This window comes from Nerophis ophidion, linkage group LG20, assembly GCF_033978795.1.
Source record: "Nerophis ophidion isolate RoL-2023_Sa linkage group LG20, RoL_Noph_v1.0, whole genome shotgun sequence".
In the NCBI taxonomy this organism is placed as follows: domain Eukaryota; kingdom Metazoa; phylum Chordata; class Actinopteri; order Syngnathiformes; family Syngnathidae; genus Nerophis; species Nerophis ophidion.
Window position 1 is genome coordinate 24,403,622 of NC_084630.1, and position 25,812 is coordinate 24,429,433.

Genomic DNA, 25,812 nt, shown 5'->3' on the forward strand with positions numbered 1-25,812 from the left:
GTTTTAAATAGGTTAAAATCCAATTCGCACTTTGTTAGAATATATAACAAATTGGACCAAGCTATATTTCTAACAAAGACAAATCATTATTTCTTCTAGATTTTCCAGAACAAATTTTTTTAAAACAAATTCAAAAGATTTTGAAATAAGATTTAAATTTGATTCTAAAGATTTTCTAGATTTGCCAGAATAATTTCTTTGAATTTTAATCATAAATTTGAAGAAATATTTCAAAAATATTCTTCGTCGAAAAAACATAAGCTAAAATGAAGAAATGAAAATGTATTTATTATTCTTTACAATACAAAAAATATATTTTTTTAAATTGTCAGGAAAGAAGAGGAATTTAAAAGGTAAAAAGGTGTGTTTAAATATCCTAAAATCATTTTTAAGATTGTATTTTTTTTATTTTATTGTCTTTCTGAAAGTTAATAGAAGAAGCAAAGTAAAAAAATAAATGAGTCTTCAAAATATTTTCTTGGATTTTCAAATTCTACGAGTTTTGTATCTCTTAGAATTAAAAATGCCGAGCAAAGCGAGACCAGCTTGCTAGTAAGTAAATACAATTTCAAAAATAGAGGCAGCTCACTGGTAAGTGCTGCTATTTGAGCTATTTTTAGAACAGGCCAGCGGGCGACTCATCTGGTCCTTACGGGCGACCTGGTGCCCGCGGGGACCGCGTTGGTGACCCCTGATTTAGAAGAATGGAAACAAAGCAATGTTTTCTTCGAAACGATGGAGAACAGATTGAAACATGAAAATGAAGAAGAAAGCCCACAACAAAGTGTCTTAAGACAATCACTTTATTGAGGTATGAGGTGTGCACCCCGCAGCCACCTACCAAGTCAGTCAGTTCACATAACTTTTAGGCCTTTAACTCCTTAATGATTAAAACCCAAAGATGTTGGTCCCTAAAGTAAATAAAATGCTGTTTTTAAAAAGGTGGCTATAATGTTTGAGGTGTCACTCGCACCTTAAACAGCAGTCATTTTTAACACACTGATGGCATCTCACATTGCATATGAACCAATATCAACACTCTTATAAATTAGTTTTTTTTTTTTTAAATGTACCATTGCCTGGGTTTGTAGGTCACTGTGTTAAGATCGGTTAATGCAGGGGTAGGGAACCTATGGCTCTCGAGCCAGATGTGGCTCTTTTGATGACTACATCTGGCTCTCAGATAAATCTTAGCTGAGGTTGCTTAACAGGATAAGTAATTAATAATTACGCTGGTAATCACAGTGTTAAAAATTAAGTTCAAATTATAAAACATTCTCATGCATTTTATTCCAACCATCCGTTTTCTATCGCACCTGTCCAAGATGTCGCATTAATAGTAAGAAGTATTATATTTATTATTGGTTAAGTTTAGAATAACAATGTTATTAAAAAGAATAAGAGACCTATTATACTCTAAAAATGTTGGTCTTGTCAAGACCTGGACTATGGTGTGGTATTTGTTTTCCCGTGGTGCAAAGCGATTGGAACGGACATGGCATGAAGGTAATGACATCTTTAATCTTAACTCAAAAATATTAAAAAAACAAAGGGTATAAACAAATGGCGCTCTCAGAGGAGGTTAAAAACTTGGCTAAGAAAACTAAAACTCGCACAATGGGAGAACTATGAACATAAAATAAAACTTATAAACTATGGCAAGAAAAACTTACTTGGACCGAGAAAGAGCATGGATCATCGGCATGGATAACATAGGTGTATAAGAGGTGATAGAGGGTGAGTAGAAGGTGATGTTGCCAGGCTGACTGCCTGGCAACTGGAGGCTTAAATCGTGACGTGGTGATTGACAACTGGTACATGAGTTCAAGTGAATCAGGTGCGTGAGTCGTGAAAACAGGTGAACTGATTGGTATTTATGGAAACAAAAACAAACCAGGGTGCACAAAAACAGGAACTAATGGAGTCAAAAACAAGACAGAACATAACTAAACAGAACATGATCACAAAGACATGACAGGTCTTATTTAAAAATGCACGCATTTAGTTGTATTCAGTGTTTAAAAATTATTATATGGCTCTCATGGAAATACATTTTGAAATATTTGGCTTTCATGGCTCTCTCAACCAAAAAGGTTCCCGACCCCTGGGTTAATGTTTAGAACACAGCCCTTTTAAAAAGGGTAAAATAGCATAAAATGCATTAAAATCAGGTTTGCCTTCACACACGTTGTGTTGAACTGCGAGGGCTTTAGAAACACTACAAAAGAGTTCTTCCATACTGGTATTGGCATCGTGTTTGACTGCTTCTGCCTCCAGCTGCCTTGTTCACTCACACACACGTAAGAAGACCGTGTTGTTGGCCCTCACATTGTGTCACAGTGTCTTTGCAGCCACAAGAAAGTCCACTGGCGATCGCCTTTGAAGAAAACAATTACCAGGGACAACTTTGTGGTTGAGCTGGACGACTGACAAATGCAAAACCCAAAAAACGATAAAAGTGCAACAAAAAAAAGGCGCTTCATTTAAGAAGATGAAGGGTTGGGCTTTTTGTAACATGAAATTGTGTCGTGGTTTAGGACGTCTGGCACTGAACACCTCCTGTGCTGGCGTAATCTTCTTCGTCCATGTAGTAGTGTTGATGCCGGTGTCGCTTCCGGTTCTCCACGTCACAGTCCTCCAGGTCGGCGTAGATGTACAGGTCGTCATCCATGCTCTCCGGCTGCTCCTCGTCCACCTTGACCGGGAGGTAGCGCTCCAGCTCCTTCAGCTTGTTCTTTGGGAGGAAGTTGGCTTTTGGGAACACCACCTTTAAAGAGAGAGAGAGAGAAAAAAAAGGGGAGGACTCCAGGATTTCTACAAACGCTGTGCGATCTTTTCAAGCACAGGTGTAGTAAAGAAACGTGGCTTACGGAAAAGTGAATTATGAGTTTGCCTTTCTCAAAGGGCCGGCGGAGCATTGGCATCCCCTCGTTGCAGACGCACTTGGTGTCGCCGGGTTTGATCAGTTCCCCTGTGGAGGAGAAGGTTCCTTGCCTGTGTTACGTTTTGCCTTAAAAGGGGAACATTATCACCAAACCTATGCAAGCGTCAAAAAAAAAAAAAAAAGTCTGCGGGCTATAGAGCGTTTTCGGTTCGGGCTTCAGTACTCTGGAATGCCCTCCCGGTAACAGTTCGAGATGCTACCTCAGTAGAAGCATTTAAGTCTGACCTTAAAACTCATCTGTATACTCTAGCCTTTAAATAGACCTCCTTTTTAGACCAGTTGATCTGCCGCTTCTTTTCTTTTTCCTCCTATGTCCCCCCCTCCCTTGTGGAGGGGGTCCGGTCCGATGACCATGGATGAAGTACTGGCTGTCCAGAGTCGAGACCCAGGATGGACCGCTCGTCGGGACCCAGGATGGACCGCTCGCCTGTGTATCGGTTGGGGACATTTCTACGCTGCTGATCCGCCTCCGCTTGGGATGGTTTCCTGTGGACGGGACTCTCGCTGCTGTCTTGGATCCGCTTTGAACTGAATTCTCACGGCTGTGTTGGAGCCACTATGGATTGAACTTTCACAGTATCATGTTAGACCCGCTCGACATCCATTGCTTTCGGTCTCCTAGAGGGGGGGGGTTGCCCACATCTGAGGTCCTCTCCAAGGTTTCTCATAGTCAGCATTGTCACTGGCGTCCCACTGGATGTGAATTCTCCCTGCCCACTGGGTGTGAGTTTTCCTTGCCCTTTTTGTGGGTTCTTCCGAGGATGTCGTAGTCGTAATGACTTGTGCAGTCCTTTGAGACATTTGTGATTTGGGGCTATATAAATAAACATTGTTTGATTGATTGATGTTGCAGAAAAAAGACCATGTATTTTTTAACCGATTTCCGAACTCTAAATGGGTGAATTTTGGCAAATTAAACGCCTTTCTGTTTATCGTACTTTTAGCGATGACGTCAGAACGTGACGTCGCCGAGGTAACACAGCCGTCATTTTCATTTTCAACACATTACAAACACCGGGTCTCAGCTCTGTTATTTTCCGTTTTTCCGACTATTTTTTGGAACCTTGGAGAAATCATGCCTCGTTGGTGTGTTGTCAGAGGGTGTGACAACCAAGGCATTAACAGGGAGGGAGTAAGCAATGAACACGTGAAACACATCAGTAGGGATCTGGTCCAAGTCCAGCATTGCTAACGCTCACAAATATAAACACTTGGCTGGGAAACAAGCACTCCGCTGGACTGTCTCTAAGTAATGTTACAATTTTAACAAAGTTATGATAGTCCCTAACTCATTTTCTGTACGATACCAGTCAAATTCAGGCTGGTATGAGCGATACCGGTCCAATACCGACACTTTGTGCAAATATACCTAATGTGTCTGCTAAAATGTAAAAAGTAGTGTATTTTAAATACGACAAAGTTATTTACTTTTGAACTGAGGTATAGTGAGGACGTGGCGTGAATAACAAAATACAAAATCAAGGATGCTTCAAACCCTAAAAAAGGAAATATGTAAAATAAAGCATTAAAAAATGTGTTAATAGGCGCTACTATCACAATAAGAAGGGGGAAAAAAACAGTAAAAATGTAAGAAAACTAAATGTATTTAGATAAAAGCTGGAATCTAAAACACAAAGTTGTGTCTTTGAATATAAATATCTGTTGTAGCATTTTTCCAAACCCTCAAAATGGCCTTCAATTCACGACTTGTCAGTATGTGGCCCTGGGGGGCAAAAGTCCTGCTTTAAAATATTACAGGTTCTCAAAATAAGAATAAAACATACTTCAATATAAACAAAGTTTAGTTAATTAAGAAGTAAAATAATGCTGACTTATGAATTAATTAATTTGAAGAACTATCACAACTGTCGTTAGCACTTAAATGTGAAACTGAACATTAATTTGGTCAGTTCTAGAACTTAAGTCACAAACATTAAAGTACAGTAGCATAGTAGACCTAAGTATTGATTAAAAAAAAGGCAGGGTTTTTTTTTTTTTTTACAATTATACTATAGGGACGGCGTGGCGCGGTAGAAGAGTGACTGTGCGCAACCCGAGGGTTCCTGGTTCAATCCCCACCTAGTACCAACCTCCTCACGTCTGTTGTGTCCTGAGCAAGACCCTTCACCCTTGCTCCTGATGGGTGCTGGTTAGCGCCTTGCATGGCAGCTCCCTCCATCAGTGTGTGAATGTGTGTGTGAACGGGTGAATGTGGAAATAGTGTCAAAGCGCTTTGAGTACTTTGAAGGTAGAAAAGCGCTATACAAGTACAACCCATTTATCATTTATTTATTTATTCAAGTTGCACCACTGGCAAGAAATCTGCCGCCAGACCCCCATTGAATGTGCCAGAGTGTCTTCACATTTTACCGGCGATGCTAAGAGAGACATGGCACAGAGATGTATGGATAACCTGCAGATGCATTTGCAACGATTAAGTCAACGAAATCACAAAGGTGAGTTTTGTTGATGTTGTTGACTTATGTGCTAATCAGACATATTTGGTCACGGCATGACTGCCAGCTAATCGATACTAACATGCTATTTACGCTAGCTGTATGTACATTTGAAACTAGATACCCACATTTAATGCGAAACAAACACTTACCAATCGACGGATTTAAGTTGCTCCAGTGTCACAAGATGCGAAAGTCCTGATCGTTTGGTCTGCACATTTTACCGGCGATGCTAAAAAGGCAGCCATGCTATGGGCCACTTCATTAGGTACACCCATGCTATGGCCGAATAGCGCCAATAGCTGGTCGCTCAATAGCTTCAATTTCTTTTTCGCTATCTGCCGCCATACTCCGACCATCTGTTTCAATACATGCGTAATCTGTTGAATCGCTTAAGCCGCCGAAATCTGAGTCTGAATCCGAGCTAATGTCGCTATATCTTGCTGTGGTAACCGCCATGTTGTTTGTGTTGGCAGCCCTGTATGATGTCAGAGGGAAATGGACAGTCGCACCGCAAATAGGGAAAATCAAGAACTTTACAGCTTTTTTTAGGGATATTACGTGAGGTGTAAAATTTTGAAAAAAACAAGCCACTGGGAACTGATTTTTATTGTTTTTAACCCTTTTGAAATTGTGATAATGTTCCCTTTTAAAAGACGTTGGGAGTCGCCGGACTCACCTGGATGGGATGTGATGAGGAGGGTGCGCTTGTCAAGTGTCTGGACGGGCTTCTGGAAGCCGCACAGGGCTTCTACCAGCTGTAACTCCATCGACATGGTCAAGTCCTCTCCTCTCCTGGAGGCCACAGATCAACATTTAGTTATATGGCCCACTTTCAATACAAATATTAGCAATCGTGGTTTTCGTGCGCTGAGTAGTACAAAGTAGTGGGGCTGACATTCCTATTGTTGTGCTTTTTTGTGCCTCCTACAAGCAGCTTACATGGATCATTGCTGGTGGCCGGAATTTTCTCTGTAGAGCAGGGGTGTCCAAACTTTTTCCACAAAAGGCCGCACACGGAAAAATTTAAGCATGCAGGAGCCAATTTGATATTTTTAATTTTCAAACCATAACAAAATATATGGATTTTTCTTTTTAATCATTAGGGCTCCTGGGGAGCATAGAGGGTCTCAGTCACTAAAATGTTAAAAATAAGTAAAATTATTATTTTTTTATTTTATTTAATGCTTACAGTAAATCTGTATATCAACTTGAAGTTGATATAAAGTAAAACAAGATTTTATGCCTTTTCTGTCCAAAACAACTTTGCTTTTTATAGAAAAACTGAAATATGCAGTATTTAGATAGATAGATAGTACATTATTGATTCCTTCAGGAGAGTTCATTTATTTAGCAATTAAAGCCCTCAAAGATCACCATTGATTTTATTTAATATTTTTGAGTAATCACAGTGAAAAGTTATATAAAATCCTACTAAATATATTTGAGATCTGAAAGGTTCCCCACTCATAAAGTGACGCAATTTTTTAATTTTTTTTTAAAAATTTTTAACACTTAAATTTCAAGATCAACTTCCGATATATCTGTCGATTTTAAGTTCGAACTATCATTTTGTTTGTTTTATGCTCTTTTGTCAAAAATTTTATGTTTTTTTATGGCAACCACACAACATATGCAATATTTTTTCCACAAAAAACATTATAAAGTGATAATTTTAAGGTAATAATTCATTATAACAAAATTTTGTGTCTTTTTTTTTAGCAATGGAAAAAAAAGAATATAAAGACAAAAGGAACAAAAAAAACTGCCAGTATGGCAGCTTTGTGTCAACATTGCCACTTTTTCTCATTAGATTTCACCTCATTCCACTTTTTTTAAAATGTTTTTTAATTTTTGCAATGCTTTCAATTTTGCAATTTTTGCAGAATGTGTGGCGGGCCGGTAAACAATTAGCTGCGGGCCGCACTTTGGACACCCTGCTATAGAGATACTGTGCAGTATCATTACTCTCATTGTCCAAATAACATTTTCTGGGCTTCTTCACGTAGATTATAGTTGAGACATTTTTCAAAGCGGATGTTAGAGAAAGTATGAGAATGTGTGAGCTTTACTTACATAAGATGTCTCCTATTTGTCAAAATATTTACACACAAACAGATATTTCCTGTCTTCAAGGCCATCCATTTCATTGAAATGAAACTATGCGTGCTCCTTGATTGAGTGTCGCCGAGGCTTGTCGAGCGGACGCCATCGCTGCAGTAGCAAAAACAAACCAGAACCGGGAAGACGCCGGGAAAGAAGGACAAAAACTAGATTTCCCTGCCAAAAAAATGTGAGCAAGAGACGTTCTGTACAAGTTACTGACTTGTAACTGCCACAAAAAGTGGAACATTTCTCATGCAGGGCATAAAGGGCACTGGTACTTGAGCAGTGGTTATTACTACTACTTCATTCTTATTTTGAAGTACTAAATACTAGTATCATGTGTATATATTGAATCTGCCGATGTACTTTTGTTGTAGCTGTAAAAAGAAAAAAAAGAAAAGCTGATACCTCAAAATGCCAAATATTGGTTGCAATTATTGGTTTGGTCGAGCTTTTGCAATGACCTGCAATCTGTCGACTTTCTTGCACTTTTATTGCTGTAAGTCAGGGGTGGCCACACTTTTTTCTGCAGGCCAGCTACTTCTCAATGTAGCAAGTGGAGGGCTTTTACCTCATTCATATATATCACTTATATTCATTTTCACGGCGTGGCGCAGTGGGAGAATGGCCGTGCGCAACCCGAGGGTCCCTGGTTCAAATCCCACCTAGTACCAACTTCGTCACGTCCGTTGTGTCCTGAGCAAGACACTTCACCCTTGCTCCTGATGGATGCTAGTTGGCGCCTTGCATGGCAGCTCCCTCCATCAGTGTATGAATGTGTGTGTGAATGGGTAAAATGTGGAAGTAGTGTGAAAGTACTTTGAAGGTAGAAAAGCGCTATACAAGTACAACCCATTTATCATTTATTTATTTATGAAAGAGAGGTGAACAAAAATGTGTTTGATGATAATACAAGCATGTTTAACATTCCTTTCTTTCATGAAGACAAAAATATAAGTTGGTATGATTGTGATGACTTGCATTGATTGGAATCAGACAGTAGTGATGATAACCTCCACATTTTCACATGGAGGAGACAAAAAGTCCTCCTTTCTGTCCAATACCACATGAAAGTTTGTCCAGCTTCCATACCGCTTTTTATGCACTGTACAAGAAATACATTGGCGGCAAACTCCGTAGCTTGCTAGCTTGTGCACGCTAGCTTTCAGACTCTTATTTTGTTACCGCATGCAGAATGCTTTTATTGTGAAGACAGGAATTGTGTGGTCGGTCGAAAGAGTTTTGACGGCAGGTACGGCGCGAGGGGTTGTTGAAATAAAAAGTGTTTCTCGCCTTCCTGTTGGTCGTTTTTTCCTAATAATAATGTGGCAGCAGCCGGTGTCATCTCACAAAACCCTCGGGTGTTGTGAATGTCAATCAAGTGACGTCTTGGTGAAGATTGATGATCCATCATTTTAATTTTTTTTTTAAAGCCTGGCTGGCAATCGACCGACGACACCCTCCGCCGTCGACCGACGACACCCTCCGCCGCCGACCGACCACACCCTCCGCCGCCGACCGACCACACCCTCCGCCGTCGACCGACCACACCCTCCGCCGTCGACCGACCACACCCTCCGCCGCCGACCGACACACCCTCCGCCGTCGACCGACACACCCTCCGCCGTCGACCGACACACCCTCCGCCGTCGACCGACACACCCTCCGCCGTCGACCGACACCACCCTCCGTCGTCGACCGACAACACCCTCCGTCGTCGACCGACACACCCTCCGCCGTCGACCGACAACACCCTCCGTCGTCGACCGACACACCCTATGCCGTCGACCGACAACACCCTCCGCCGTCGACCGACACCACCCTCCGCCGTCGACCGACAACACCCTCCGCCGTCGACCGACAACACCCTCCGCCGACAAACTCTCCGCCGTCGACCGACAACACCCTCCGCCGACAAACCCTCCGCCGTCGACTGACCACACCCTCCGCCGACAAACCCTCCCCCGTTGACCGACACCGCCCTCTGCCCTCGACCGACACCGCCTTCCGCCAACAACGCCCTCCGCCGTCGACCGACAAACCCTCCGCCGTCGACCGACGACACCCTCCGCCGTCGACCGACCACACCCTCCGCCGTCGACCGACCACACCCTCCGCCGTCGACCGACCACACCCTCCGCCGTCGACCGACCACACCCTCCGCCGTCGACCGACAACACCCTCCGCCGCCGACCGACACACCCTCCGCCGTCGACCGACACACCCTACGCCGTCGACCGGCACACCCTCCGTCGTCGACCGGCACACCCTCCGTCGTCGACCGACAACACCCTCCGTCGTCGACCGACAACACCCTCCGTCGTCGACCGACAACACCCTCCGTCGTCGACCGACAACACCCTCCGTCGTCGACCGACAACACCCTCCGTCGTCGACCGACAACACCCTCCGTCGTCGACCGACAACACCCTCCGCCGTCGACCGACACACCCTCCGCCGTCGACCGACACACCCTCCGCCGTCGACCGACAACACCCTCCGCCGTCGACCGACAACACCCTCCGCCGTCGACCGACAACACCCTCCGCCGTCGACCGACAACACCCTCCGCCGTCGACCGACACCACCCTCCGCCGTCGACCGACACCACCCTCCGTCGTCGACCGACACCACCCTCCGTCGTCGACCGACAACACCCTCCGCCGTCGACCGACAACACCCTCCGCCGACAAACCCTCCACCGTCGACCGACAACACCCTCTGCCGACAAAACCTCCGCCATCGACCGACCACACCCTCCGCCGACAAACCCTCCCCCGTTGACCGACACCGCCCTCTGCCCTCGACCGACACCGCCTTCCGCCAACAACGCCCTCCGCCGTCGACCGACAAACCCTGCGCCGTCATCGACCGACAACACCCTCCGCCGTCAAACCCTCCGCCGTCGACCGACACCTCCCTCCGCCGTCGACCGACACCTCCCTCCGCCGTCGACCGACACCTCCCTCCGCCGTCGACCGACCACACCCTCCGCCGACAAACCCTCCCCCGTTGACCGACACCGCCCTCTGCCCTCGACCGACACCGCCTTCCGCCAACAACGCCCTCCGCCGTCGACCGACAAACCCTGCGCCGTCATCGACCGACAACACCCTCCGCCGTCAAACCCTCCGCCGTCGACCGACACCTCCCTCCGCCGTCGACCGACACCTCCCTCCGCCGTCGACCGACACCTCCCTCCGCCGTCGACCGACACACCCTCCGTCGTCGACCGACACCACCCTCCGTCGTCGACCGACACCACCCTCCGTCGTCGACCGACAACACCCTCCGTCGTCGACCGACAACACCCTCCGTCGTCGACCGACAACACCCTCCGTCGTCGACCGACAACACCCTCCGTCGTCGACCGACAACACCCTCCGTCGTCGACCGACAACACCCTCCGTCGTCGACCGACAACACCCTCCGTCGTCGACCGACAACACCCTCCGTCGTCGACCGACAACACCCTCCGCCGTCGATCGACAACACCCTCCGCCGTCGACCGACAACACCCTCCGCCGTCGACCGACACACCCTCCGCCGTCGACCGACAACACCCTCCGCCGTCGACCGACAACACCCTCCGCCGTCGACCGACAACACCCTCCGCCGTCGACCGACAACACCCTCCGCCGTCCACCGACACCACCCTCCGCCGTCGACCGACAACACCCTCCGCCGTCGACCGACAACACCCTCCGCCGTCGACCGACAACACCCTCTGCCGACAAACCATCCGCCGTCGACTGACAACACCCTCCGCCGCAAACCCTCCGCCATCGACCGACAACACCCTCTGCCGACAAACCCTCCGCCATCGACCGACCACACCCTTCGCCGTCGACTGACAACACCCTCCGCCGTCAACTGACACCACCCATTGCCATCGACCGACAACCCCCTCCGTTGTCGGACGACAATACCCTCTGCCGACAAACCATCCGCCGTCGACTGACAACACCCTCCGCCGCAAACCCTCCGCCATCGACCGACAACACCCTCTGCCGACAAACCCTCCGCCATCGACCGACCACACCCTTCGCCGTCGACTGACAACACCCTCCGCCGTCAACTGACACCACCCATTGCCATCGACCGACAACCCCCTCCGTTGTCGGACGACAATACCCTCCGCCAACAAAACTCTGCGCTGTCGACCGACACACCCTCCGCCATCGACCGCTAGCTCGCCATCCACGTAATGGGCATCCCTGGTGTAAAAAGTAAATCGGAGTAACATAGCAACAATAAAAAAGCATTTTATTGTATTCTACTCCATGTCGGGCAGCAGTTGTCAGTGAGGACAAATACACCGGAGCATTGAAAAGAAAATCCCTCAGTGAGAAGAGAAACCATTACCTGGTGAATTGTGGATGTTCCTGCTGGTCCAGGACAATGATGATGTCACCTGGCTCAAGTCCTGGCTCCTGGTCTCCCTCCCCATTGAACAGTATCTTCTGCCCATCTTTCATTCCTGTGCACATCCCATGGAGGCTTTAGTTGGTGTCCATCTCTTCCTGGCCAAGCACGGGCTTCTCACCCTTGTCAATGTGCACCTCCAGGATCTTCTTCTGCCGCAAGATCTTCCGACCCGTGCAGGCTTTGCAACGGTCCTTCTGGCTGATTCGCTGGCCTTGGCCCTGGCAGCTGTGACACACCGTGGACACCTGCTGGACCATACCTGGCAAGAGTTGGTGCACGCGCACCTGCATGCCCGTCCCGTGGCACGTCATGCACATCTGGGCTGCCCCTTTACGACTGCCGCGACCTGACAACAGACCAGGAAATAAGCTGTTACGCACGACCAGTCTTCCTCTCAGGGAAGAAAACACAAATACTTTTGGATGACATTGAGTAAAAAGGACCCCAGAGACCAAATGCTACAATACCACGTTTTACTAAAGTTTCTGGAGACCAGTACCTTACAATGCGACAGTAGCATCAGCAAGCGAAGTCTAAACCCAAACAAAGAGTCAGCTAATGCAGAGCAAAAACAGCCCCTCTCGCCCCGAAAGGAGCGCGGCTAATTCTTCAAATACAGATAAAGAACTGCCCAAAACTGCTCTGTGAGCCGACAAACAGGAGTCCTTAGGACAAAACAAAGTTTACTAGCATACATAAGATAAAAGCAAGGAGGTCACAAGAAGACACACCGCATGGGAAAATACTAGCTGCTTTAAATGGGTTATACTTGTCTAGCGCATTTCTACCTTCAAGGTACTCAAAACTCTTTGACACTATTTCCACATTCACCCTTTCACACACTGATGGCAGGAGCTGCCAGGCAAGCCCTAACCATGATCCATCAGGAGCAAGGGTGAAGTGTCTTGATGTTATAATAATTATGTGTAAGTTATTACACAACTCTTATGCTTAAAGGCCGCTGTTATAGTTATTATCAATTGTGCTGAAGTTGTACTTTTCTATCTGTGCAAAACGAGTCGTCTCGTATCAGTGTTTGTGTCCAGAACCGGCCTGCTGACTGCCAAGGCTGGAAAGAGCATACAACTTAAATCTCTAGATCAACATTAGGTCTATCTGTCAATATAATGATTTTAAAGATTTAAGTTGTATGCTCTATTTGTCACAAAAAAAACGTTTTTTTTAAAAGATAAAATAACAAAATATGCAATATTTTCACCAAATAATTTTTTTTAAGTGGAATATTTGAGATTATATAATTGGAGCATTAAAAAAGGTCAATAACTCCTAACACCATTGATTTTAATTAATTATTATTTTTTGAGCAATGAAATTACAAAACAAATCACACCAAAATTGTTGGGGGTCCAAAAGGGTCCTACTCATTTAAGTGTTAGAAAATAAATCATACATTTTTTTTACTGTTTACTTTTAACACTAATCTCAAAATCAACTTCAGATCTATCCGTCAATTATAAGTTTTATTGTTGTTTATGTTTTTTGTTTGTTCATTTTAGGCCTTTCTTTAAAAAAACGGCTCAGTTTTTTATATGGCAAACACAAAATATGCAACACTTTCCCCAAAAAATATCTCAAAGTGGAAAATTTAACGTGACGTAATTGGAGCCCTGAATAGGTCAATAATTCATAATGACATTGATTTTGATTCATTATTATTTTTTTAAAGAAAGAAACAGTCCGCACGGCAGCTTTGTGTTATTAGAGTAAACATTACAACATTTTCTTGTTACATTTCACCCGTTTGCTCCTATATATCACTTTTTACGCTTTAAACATTTTTCAATCGTATTTTTAAAATGTGCCGTGGGGCCGTTAAAAAATTACCTGCGGGCCGCACTTTTGACACCCCTGACCTACATACTCTATTCACGGCGAGTACGGAAAGTATTCAAACCCCTTGACATTGTTCACTCTTTGTTTCCTTGCAGCCATTTGCTAATATATAAAAAAAGGACATTTTATTTCTCATTAATGTACACTCAGCACCACATTTTGTCAGAAAAAAAAAAAACAAACAGAAATGTAGATTTTTTTGCAAATTCATTCAAAAAAAAAAAAATAAAAAAAATCACAGGTAGTCAGACCCTTTTCTTTGCTGAATACTTTGTTGATGCACCTTTGGCAGAAACTATGGCCTCAAGTTTTTTGAATATGATGCCACATGCTTGGCACACCAATCTCTGGGCAGTTTGGCCCATTCCTCTTTGAAGCCCCTGTCATACTATTGTTCTTGTGCTACTCTTTAGCTAAACCTGGGACCTCAGGTCCTAAATTTCAGGCCATCTCATGCGTGCTGGGAATATTTCGAAGGGAGCTTGGGTTTCCTTTCCACTTTCTCATAAAGTCCAAATTATTATTATTACTGTATTTTATTAGGTCATATAGAATACATTTTCACATTTGCTTTGTCTTTTTCTGAGAGGTTGGTTTAACTGCCACCCCTGTTTCCTCTGAGGGGCCACAAACTGATAAAATCAAAGTATGAGGGGGCCACTTTGATAGTTTTTGCCTTCAAAACCAGTACAAGACACAGATTTTTTTTTTTTTAACTACAAAATGCAATTTCAGTAGAATTTTTGTATGAATGCTGAACAGCCAAAACTGAAATGCTAACAGTTAGCACCAAATTACAAAAAAATATGCACAAATTGAGTTAAAAAAGCTAGCAGAGTAACAGTATGATGCTAACAATAGAATGTTTATAGTTAAAATTTGTGAAGTACCAAAATATGACACTGAGATTTATATCCACTAAATTAGCTATAAATAAACAATCTAGCATGTTAATGTCAGCATGCATAAATACTAATTGTGACATGCGTCAATCACCGAAATATATTACTTTGAGGTGTGTACCTGAATTTTTTTTATGCTAGCCTGCTAACATTAGCTTGCATCAAAATGTTCAATCATGTCAACTATTAACTAAAAAAAAGCTGGCATACTAAAAAGGTATCATTCATCAAGTACAAAAATATTTGAAGGTGAGGCGTATACCTGCAAAATTATCAAAAAAAGCCATGATGCTAACGTTAGAACGCTAACAATTGTGCTGCGGCCACAAACGGCACCGGGGCCGCACTTTGGATACCCTGGGCTATACCATCCTATCAGGCAATCCTTGGGTTGGTCTTCACTGGCTCCCCATACAAGACGGAATCCAATAATGAAATCTCTCTCCTTACCCACCATTGCATCCATGGCAACGCCCCATCCCACCTGAAATAACTTTTAGACACCCCTGGCCCAGCAAATCAAACTGTCTCACACCCAGAACCTAGCTTTGCACAAAGGGGGGACCGTGCCCTCTGCCCATCTGCACCCAAGCCTGGAACATTCTCCCAAACCACAACAAAACCCCACAGACCGTGGAATCATTAAAAAAAAAACTATTTTTAACATCACTTTCCCCTCCTAATCACTTTTAAGTTGTTTTTAATATTTTTATGGCTCACCTTCCTGTTTTTGTACTTGTTTTTAAAAGTACCGTATTTCCTTGAATTGCCGCCGGGGCGCTAATTCATTTAAAACCTTGTGTCACTCCGGCGTTTACCCAAGACATGCTGTAAAGGCAAGCATGCGCTAATTATTTTAAGACCTCTTCTCACTCCGGCGCTTACCAAAGGCATGCGGTACATTTAGGCCTGCGCTTATACATTTGAGTGTGATGTAAGGATACCATCATGAAAAGCACATTTAATAAAAAAAAACGTTATTATGGTCTTACCTTTACTTATAAATAAAGTCCATGCGCAGCTCCTTCTGATCAAAAGCATCGATAACTTGTTTATAGAAGTCTTCCTTATCTTTCTTCAGTTTTAAAAGTCTCTCTGTCTCGATGGAGATCTTCCTTTATTACCTCCTGCTTCGATTGAAAGTCCAGTTTAGAAAACTGTTTTATTTTAGATATGTAATCCTCCATGTTAAAAGTGCAAGCAACAGGAAAAAATAAACACACGCTGCTCACTCTTGCTGCTTGTTGTCACTTCTTCTGCAGCACAGTAGTCGCAAGAAGGATCACTAGCGCCCTCTATCACCAGAAGGCGGGAGTCATTTAATGACTCATATTTGACACACGCAGCTAAGGTATATTAATAAAATATAGCTGCTTACTGTTCTTTTTAGCATATTCAACAGCTTGGACCTTAAATCCTACTGAATAGCTCTTAATCTTCTTCCCTTTATGCAATTTCAAATGATTGAAATCAGCCTCCTCCATTTGGAAAATGATGACAGGGGAAGTGTCACTCGTGACGTGACGAGTTTGACCTGGCAGAAATTCTAGGCATATGCTAATTATTTAGCGAAACGAGTTTGACCCGGCGGAAATTCTAGACATGCGCTAATAAAAATAATATTTTGCAAAATGAGTTTGCCTCGGCAGTAATTCTAGGCAGGCGCATACTATATACCTGGCGGCAATTCAAGGAAATACGGTATGCACCCATTGTTGCACTTTGAGATTTTTTAAAAATATAAAGTGCACAAAAAATAAACTTAATTATTATTATTAGAGACACTCAACGCATGTGCTAATCATAGGCTAGAATGTACCTTCACATCTCTCACAAATGGTATTCTTCTGAACAGACAATTTCCTGGTGGCGCCATTGTAAAGATCATCAAGCGTCACTGAAATCTGGTGCACGATGTTCTTCCCTGCAGCGGGAGGAAGAAATCAACAACGGATTTATAGATTTCTTAATTCTTACAATATGTACATGGTATTTGTCAGTACCTTTTCTTTCTCGGTGCATCCGACTCCCGCCTCCAAAAAACAAGTCAAAGATGTCCATTGGTGATGCAAAGCTTCCTCCTCCTCCACCGCCACCACATCCTTCTTTTATGGCCTTTTCTCCTCCACGGTCATAAATGTCTCTTTTCTTCGCATCTGACAAGACTTCGTACGCCTGTGAGATTTGCTTGAACTGCAAAGGGTATGTCAGACACAAACGCAAAGAGACATGCAGTAAATATAGAAGCACACAACAGGACTGGCTGATAAAACAGCACCGACCTGTATCGCCATTGACACGTAATTAGTGTTAACTAAAAATGTGTCCTTTTACCGTATTTTTCGGACTATAAGTCGCAGTTTTTTGCGACTTATACTCAGGAGCGACTTATGTGTGAAATTATTAACACATTACCTTAAAATATCAAATATTATGTAGCTCATTCACGTAAGAGACTATACCAGGGATGTCCAAAGAGCGGCCCAGTAGCCATTTGCGGCCCGCAGCTAATCGTTTACCGGCCCGCCACACATTCTGCAAAAATTGCAAAATTGATAGTATTGCAAAAAATGAAAAATAAAAATTAAAAAAAAGTGGAATGTTGTGAAATCTAATGAGAAAAAGTGGCAATGTTGACACAAAGGTGCCATGTAGGCAGTTTTTTTCCCTTTTGTCTTTATTTTCTTTTTTTTCCCATTGCTAAAAAAAAAAAGGACAAAAAAATCTATGTAATTATGAATTATTACTTTAAAATTATCACTTTAAAATGTTTTATGTGGAAAAAATATTGCATATGTTGTGTGGTTGCCATATAAAAACAACATTTTGAAAAAAAGAGCATAAAACAAACAAAATAATAGTTCAAACTTAAAATCGACAGATATATCGGAAGCTGATCTTGAAATTTAAGTGTTAAAAGTACAAAAAAAAACTAATAAAAATGCATCACTTTATGAGTGGGGAACCTTTCAGATCTCAAATATATTTAGTAGGATTTTTTTTTACTTTTCACTGATTACTCAAAAATATTAAATAATTAAAATCAATGGTGTTTTGCATTATTGATCTTTGAGGGCTTTAATTACTAAATAAAAGGAACTCTCCTGAAGGAATCAATAAAGTACTATCCATCTAAATACTGCATATTTCAGTTTTACTATAAAAAACAAAGTTGTCTTGGACAGAAAAGGCATAAAATGTTATTTGTTTTACTTTATATCAACTTCAAGTTGATATACAGATTTACTGTAAGCATTAAATAAAAAATAATTGCTCCCAAAAAAAAAAAGGACAACAAATCTATGTTATTATGAATTATTACTTAAAATGTATCACTTTAAAATGTTTTATGTGGAAAAAATATTGCATATGTTGTGTGGTAGCCATATAAAAACAACGTTTTGACAAAAGAGCCTAAAACAAACAAAATAATAGTTCAAACTTAAAATCGACAGATATATCTGAAGTTGATCTTGAAATTTAAGTGTTAAAAGTACAAAAAAACTAATAAAAATGCATCACTTTATGAGAGGGGAACCTTTCGGATCTCAAATATATTTAGTAGGATTTTATTTTACTTTTCACTGTGATTACTCAAAAATATTAAGTAATTAAAATCAATGGTGTTTTGCATTATTGATCTTTGAGGGCTTTAATTGCTAAATAAAGGAATTCTCCTGAAGGAATCAATAAAGTACCATCTATCCATCTAAATACTGCATATTTCAGTTTTATTATTAAAAACAAAGTTGTCTTTGACAGAAAAGGCATAAAACCTTATTTGTTTTACTTTATATCAACCTCAAGTTGATATAGAGATTTACTGTAAGCATTAAATAAAAAATAATAATTTGACTTATTTTTAACATTTTAGTGACTGAGACCCTCTATGCTCCCCAGGAGGACTAAGGATTAAAAAAAAAAAAATCCATATATTTTGTTATGGTTTGAAAATGAAAAATATCAAAATGGCTCCCGCATGCTCAAATTTTTCCGTGTGCGGCCGTCTGTGGAAAAGGTTTGGACACCCCTGGACTAGACATAAGATTTCATGGGATTTATGGATTAATAGTGACAGATTGTTTGGTAAAGGTAAAGCATGTTCTATATGTTATAGTTATTTGAATGACTCTTACCATAATATGTTAGGTTAACATAGCAGGCACCTTCTCAGTTGGTTATTTATGCCTCATATAACCTTCACTTATTCAGCCTGTTGTTCACTATTCTTTATATATTTTAAATTGCCTTTCAAATGCCTATTCTTGCTGTTGGATTTATCTAATTACTTTCCCCCAAAAATGCGATTTATAAATGTTTTTTTCCTTCTTTAGTATGCATTTTTGGCAGGTGCGACTTATACTCCGATGCGACTTATAGTCCGGGAAATATGGTATTTTTTTCCCCTTTCTTTGTCGTAAGAAACCGGAAGTCGCAAAGCAATCGAATGAACAAAAAGGCACGCCATAGGCCGATCAGCTAGCAGTGTCACGTTGGTTACGCCATCTTGTCGTCTCGCGGTTGATTCTTTACATGACGTGAGAAGAGAATCTACAAATGAGTGCTGCAGAGAGCAAAGAAATTGTCGATAAGACGGTAAACGTCACCTGAGAGTATGTCACTTTTTTGGATTTTTCAAATACTGACTGTGGTCAGAGTGGATCCAGTAAATGATGCAAGGCGCTCGTCCCCACCCAAACCGCTAATACCACACCAACTTACCCTTTAGAGCAGTGGTTCTCAAATGGGGGTACGCGTACCCCTGGGGGTACTTGAATGTATGCCAAGGGGTACGTGATTTTTTTTTAAAATATTCTAAAAATAGCAACAATCAAAAATCCTTTATAAATACATTTATTGAATAATACTTCAACAAAGTATGAATTTAAGTTCATAAACTGTGAAAAGAAATGCAACAATGCAATATTCAGTGTTGACAGCTTGATTTTTTGTGGACATTTCCATAAATATTGATGTTAAAGATTTCTTTTTTTGTGAAGAAATGTTTAGAATGGAGTTGATGAATCCAGATGGATTTCTATTACAATCCCCAAAGAGTGCACTTTAAGTTGATGATTACTTCTATGTGTCAAAATCTTTATTTAGAATTGAATCACTTGTTTATTTTTCAACAAGTTTTTAGTTATTTTCATATCTTCTTTTCCAAATAGTTCAAGAAAGACCACTACAAATGAGCAGAGGTAGGTTGAGGAGCCAGAAATGGTACTCAAGTAAGAGTACTGTTACTTTAGAGATGTATTACTCAAGTAAAAGGAGTAGTCACCCAAATATTTACTTGAGTAAAAGTAAAAAGTATGTTGTGAAAAAACTACTTCCTTCTCTATAAATATAGTCAAGTAAAAGTAAGTTGCATTAAAACTACTCTTAGAAGTAAAATGTATCCCAAAAGTTACTCAAGTAGATGTAACGGAGTAAATAAAGCGCGTTACTACCCTCCTCTGCAAATGAGCAATATTTTGCACTGTTATACAATTTAATAAATCAGAAACTGATGACATAGTGCTGTATTTTACTTCTTTATTTCTTTTTTTCAACCAAAAATGCTTTGCTCTGATTAAGGTGTACTTGAATTAAAAAAAATGTTTACATGGTGTACATCACTAAAAAAAGGTTGAAAACCACTGCTTTAGAGCACAACTAAAACTTCCTGGAACCAAACCTGCAGACAAGTTTAAATTTTTACACCTTATTATGCATCTCATACGTATTCCTTTTTTTTGCACCTTCATTTTAAGAGGGTATTGCCAAGTGTTCAATGGGATTTTTTTTTATTTTGTTGACATAGTTTGAGAGTTTTTCATGATTGTGTTGACATTAATTGGCAACACTAAATTGTTCCCAGTGTGTGAATGTGAGTGTTGTCTATCTCTGTTGGTCCTGTGATGAGGTGGCGACTTATCCAGGGTGTACGCCGCCTTCCGCCCAAATGCAGCCGAGGTAGGCTCCAGCACCCCCTGTCATCCCAAAAGGAACAAGCGGTAGAAATGGATGGACGGATGGTGTTGACATTCTGCCTTAATGGTTGAGGGGATTATAATCAGAGGAGGATTACATTTTACAAATAAAAATGTATACCGTATTTTTCGGATTTTAAATTGCTCCGGGTGCGAACCCGCCGAAAATGCATACTAAAGAAGGAAAAACACATACGTCACACTGGAGTATAAGTTGCATTTTTGGGGGAAATTTATTTGATAAAACCCAACAGCAAAAATAGACATTTGAAAGGCAATTTAAAATAAATGAAGAATAGTGAACAACAGGCTGAATAAGTGTACGTTATATGAGGCATAAATAACCAACTGAGAAGGTGCCTGCTATGTTAACCTAACATATTATGGTAAGAGTCATTCAAATAACTATAACATATAGAACATGCTATACCTTTACCAAACTATCTGTCACTCCTAATCCATAAATCCCATGAAATCTTCTTCCTCGATGTCGCTTCTAAACAACTATGCCAACTCCAAAGGTATGCGCCGCTTCTTCTTGTCCTTTCCTGCTGCATATTTCACTACGTCCAGCTTGTAATCTGCAGTACATGATTTCCTTTTCAACGCCATTTTTGTTCAGCCCTTCTCACTTTTTATAAGTTACCGCCAACGATGAAACAATCTACTTTAATAGCTAAGGCAGTAGCATATAGGATATAGCAGTTAGCATCCCATGACCCACAATGCACTTCTGCCATGACCCTCCCCCGCCGAATTCTTATTGGTTGACGTGTGTGCGACGATTGCTGACATTTTCTTTGTCTCTTCCGCGAATTAGATAAATAATATTGTTTTATATTTTACGGTAACGTGTTAATAATTTCACACATAAATCGCTCCGGAGTATAAATCGCACTTTCGGCCGAACTATGAAAAAAATTGCGATTTATAATCCGAAAAATACGTTGTTGTTTTTTTTCTTTTGGTCCTCATTTTAGATGAGTTATAGACAGAGGTGGGTAGTAACGCGCTACATTTACTCCGTTTCATCTACTTGAGTAACTTTTGGGATAAATTGTGCGGAGTATGTACTGTACTGTGCAATCTACTAATAAAAGTTTCAATTAATCAATCAAAAGTGTAAAGGAAAAAAGACACTTTTTATTTCAACCGTACTTCCCGTCAAAAGCCTAAAGACTGATCGCACGGTTCCTATCTTCACAATAAAAGTGCTGCTCCATCGCGCCTGCGCTAACAAAATAAGAGTCTCCGAAAGCCAGCACAAACAAGCGAGCAAGCTACGGAGTTTGCCACCAATGTATTTCTTGTAAAGTGTATAAAAACGAATATGGAAGCTGGACAGTTAAGATGCCAAAAACCAACAACTTTCATGTGGTATTAGACAGAAAAGAGGAACTTTTTTTCTCCTCCATTTGAAAATGTGGACATTATCAGCACTATACTGTCTGATTCCAATCAATACAAGTCATCAGAATCAGGTAATACACCAACTTATATTCTTGTCCTCATGAAAGATAGGAATCTATGTGTTAAACATACATGTGGATTCATTAAAACCCCTTTAGCATGTCAACAAAAACGGCAAAATAAATAACTATAAATTATATACATTTATTAAGTAATTGATTAATGTTGAAAACCTTAATCAATTGTACGGAATATGGACTGTACTGTGCAATCTACTAATACAAGTTTCAATCAATCAATCAATCAATCGATGAATGCCTACTGAGCCTATGGTGCTGTTAAGTTATTGTGGCTCAATTTGCCTTAATTTTTTTATTTTGATGTATTATTATTTAATATATATTATTGTTTTAGTTGCTTAAGAGATATTCCTGGCTATGAATTTGCTCATTGCTCTTTTTATGTTTTTGTGCATTGTTTGTTGTCGTAATCATTAAACAACCAGGTTACTCATCAGTTACTTAGTACTTGAGTAGTTTTTTCACAACATACTTTTTACTTTTACTCAAGTAAATATTTAGATGACTACTCCTTACTTTTACTTGAGTAATAAATCTCTAAAGTAACAGTACTCTTACTTGAGTACAATTTCTGGCAACTCTACCCACCTCTGGTTATAGAAATATCAACTACGGAAATCGACCGATAAAATATATTGAGATAAAGTTTTCAGCCATATCGCCCAGCCCTACCACACAGAATATATAGCAACAAAACAGCAGTCAACGTCTTACCTTCTCTCCTTCTGTAGGATTTTTGTCAGGATGATATTTGAGAGCAAGTTTGCGATAAGCCCTTTTGAGTTCATCCGGAGTGGCGTTGGCTTTCACACCCAATATATCATAGAAACCCGTTTCCTTCACCATGTTTACTTTGAGATGATAACCTTAGAAGAAGCAGAGGTAGAGGAAACATTATATTTCAATGTGACAGTGATTAAAATCAGGATTTATTTCTTATCAAAGATTGTGATGACCACCAACTCCTCCATCCTTTCAAAATTGGTTGCATGAACTTGTTTCAGTTATACATATGGACAAATTGCGATACAGCGGACAATCCACTCAAAAAAAACGGTAGGACTCCTGTGATGAAATATCTTGACTGCAAAAGTTAATAGGCTGGTTTGGTCAGATGGTTATGCAGTGTTTTTCAACCATTGTGCCATGAGATAAAGTCTGGTGTGCCATGGGAGATGATCTAATTCCACCTATTTGGGTTAAAAATATTTTTTGCAAACCAGTAATTATAGTCTGCAAATGATGTGTTGTTGAGTGTCGGTGCTGTCTACAGCTCGGAAAAATAACCCTCTAATACTCTTCCACATCAGTAGGTGGCAGCAGGTAGCTAATTGCTTTGTAGATGTCGGAAACAGCGGGTGGCAGCGTGAAGGTAAAAAGGTATATAATGCGGGTGGCAGCGTGAAGGTAAAAAGGTATATAATGCTTAAACCAAAAATAAACCAAAGGTGAGTGCCCCTAAGAAAAGGCATTGAAGCTTAGGGAAGGCTATGCAAAAACCAAACTAAAACTGAACTGGCTACAAAGTAAACGAAAACAGAATGCTGGACGACAGCAAACACTTACTGTGGAGCAAAGACGGCGTGCACAATGTACATCCGAACATGACATGACAATCGACAATTTCCCCACGAAAAAGGATAAAAACAACTTAAATATTCTTGATTGCTAAAACAAAGCAGATGTGGGACATATCGCTCAAAGGAAGACATGAAACTGCTACAGGAAAATACCAAAAAAAGAGAGAAAGCCACCAAAATAGGACCGCAAGACAAGAAGTAAGACTACACACAGGAAAAGAGCAGACAAGTCCAAATAAGTCAGGGTGTGATGTTACAGGTGGTGACAGTACAACTACTTTGAGACAAGAGCTATAGTCATGCATGCTTGTTATGCATTAAAGTCATATCCAACAATTGCGACAACAACTTTTTACTGTCAACTGAGTTTCGTTTTTTTAATGATTTCTGCTGGTGGTGTGCCTCCGCATTTTTAAGACGCAGAAAATGTGCCTTGGCTCAAAAAAGGTTGAAAAACACTGGGTTGATGTATGAATTAGTAGCTATTTTTTTGTTGTTATTCTTTTCATTTCGGATTTTCTCTAGTTCACGTAAGCTTCTCTCAATGGATGTGTGAATGTGTGTGTGAGTGAGGGTGGATTGTTTTCTTTTATTTGCTTTATCTTTTGTGTTTTGTTTTCCCGTGTTTATTATATGTTTTGGCTGGTGTTATTTTTGGAAAACAATTAATAAAAATATTCACGGTGGCAGAGGAGTTAGTGCGTCTGCCTCACAATACGAAGGTCCTGCAGTCCTGGGTTCAATCCCAGGCTCGGGATCTTTCTGTGTGGAGTTTGCATGTTCTCTTCGTGAATGCGTGGGTTCTCTCCGGGTACTCAGGCTTCCTCCCACCTCCAAAGACATGCACCTGGGGACAGGTTGATTGGCAACACTAAATGGTCCCTAGTGTGTGAGTGTGGATGTTGTCTGTCTATCCGTGTTGGCCCTGCGATGAGATGGCGACTTGTCCAGGGTGTACGCCGCCTTCTGCCCGATTGTAGCTGAGATAGGCGCCAGCGCCCCCCGTGATCCCAAAAAGGGAATAAGCGGTAGATAATGGATGGATGGATGGATTAATTAAAAAAAAAAATAAAAATGAAAAGGATTGTGTTTATACGGAAATGAAACTGAAACCCACACAATTACATGCAACAACTTGCCAAACACTTTTGGCACCTCTAAAATAATTGACATGATTGCACATTTACATTTATCACATCAAAAAAACGGGCTTATTTAAGTATATGTCCAAAATAAACAATGTAGGATTTCATGTGCAATGAAATTCTTATACTCGCACAGTTACTCCTTTAATTCCCATTCATCTGGAGAATCCCAAAGAAGCCCATAAACGCATGTACACTTCAGACAAAAGCCAAAAATGATTTTTCCCACTCATATTGAATAGAATGTAGATATAATATTAGGAGTGATATAGTATGACGATATAATATTAGGAGTTATATAGTATGTCAATACAATATTAGGAGTGATATAGTATGTAGATATAATATTAGGAGTGATATAGTAAGTGGATATAATATTACGAGTGATATAGTATGTAGATATATTAGGAGTGATATAGTATGTCGATATAATATTAAGAGTGATATAGTATGTAGATATAATATTAGGAATGATACAGTATGTAGATATATTAGGAGTGATATAGTATGTCGATATAATATTAAGAGTGATATAGTATGTAGATATATTAGGAGTGATACAGTATGTAGATATAATATTAGGAGTGATACAGTATGTAGATATAAAATTAGGAGTGATATAGTATGTCGATATAATATTAAGAGTGATATAGTATGTAGATATAATATTAGGAGTGATATAGTATGTAGAGTTCTCTGAGCTGCTACCTTACCGTGGTAGAGGAGTTTGCGTGTCCCAATGATCCTAGGAGCTATATTATCTGGGGGCTTTCATGCCCCCTGGTAGGGTCTCCCAAGACAAACAGGTCCTAGGTGAGTGATCAGACAAAGAGCAGCTCAAAGACTTCTATGGAATTACAACAAAATGAACTCAGATTTCCCTCGCCCGAACGCGGGTCACCGGGGCCCCGCTCTGGAGCCAGGCCCGGAGT

The 25,812-nt window shown here is 41.2% G+C and overlaps 1 protein-coding gene across 1 annotated transcript in view; it reads right to left on the reverse strand.

Annotated features, from left to right (window-relative positions):
* Positions 1 to 785: 785 nt before the first annotated feature.
* Positions 786 to 25,812, reverse strand: part of dnaja1 (DnaJ heat shock protein family (Hsp40) member A1) — a 30,381-nt gene continuing 5,354 nt past the window's right edge. The window contains exons 2-9 of the mRNA XM_061880800.1: positions 22,870 to 23,021; positions 16,694 to 16,883; positions 16,510 to 16,614; positions 12,053 to 12,280; positions 11,872 to 11,986; positions 6,080 to 6,195; positions 2,871 to 2,971; positions 786 to 2,767 (exon numbers count right to left, since the gene is read on the reverse strand). Of these exons, the coding sequence (XP_061736784.1) occupies positions 2,534 to 2,767; positions 2,871 to 2,971; positions 6,080 to 6,195; positions 11,872 to 11,986; positions 12,053 to 12,280; positions 16,510 to 16,614; positions 16,694 to 16,883; positions 22,870 to 23,001 (1,221 nt within the window). The 5' untranslated portion in view covers positions 23,002 to 23,021 and the 3' untranslated portion in view covers positions 786 to 2,533. The remainder of the gene's footprint in view (positions 2,768 to 2,870; positions 2,972 to 6,079; positions 6,196 to 11,871; positions 11,987 to 12,052; positions 12,281 to 16,509; positions 16,615 to 16,693; positions 16,884 to 22,869; positions 23,022 to 25,812) is intronic.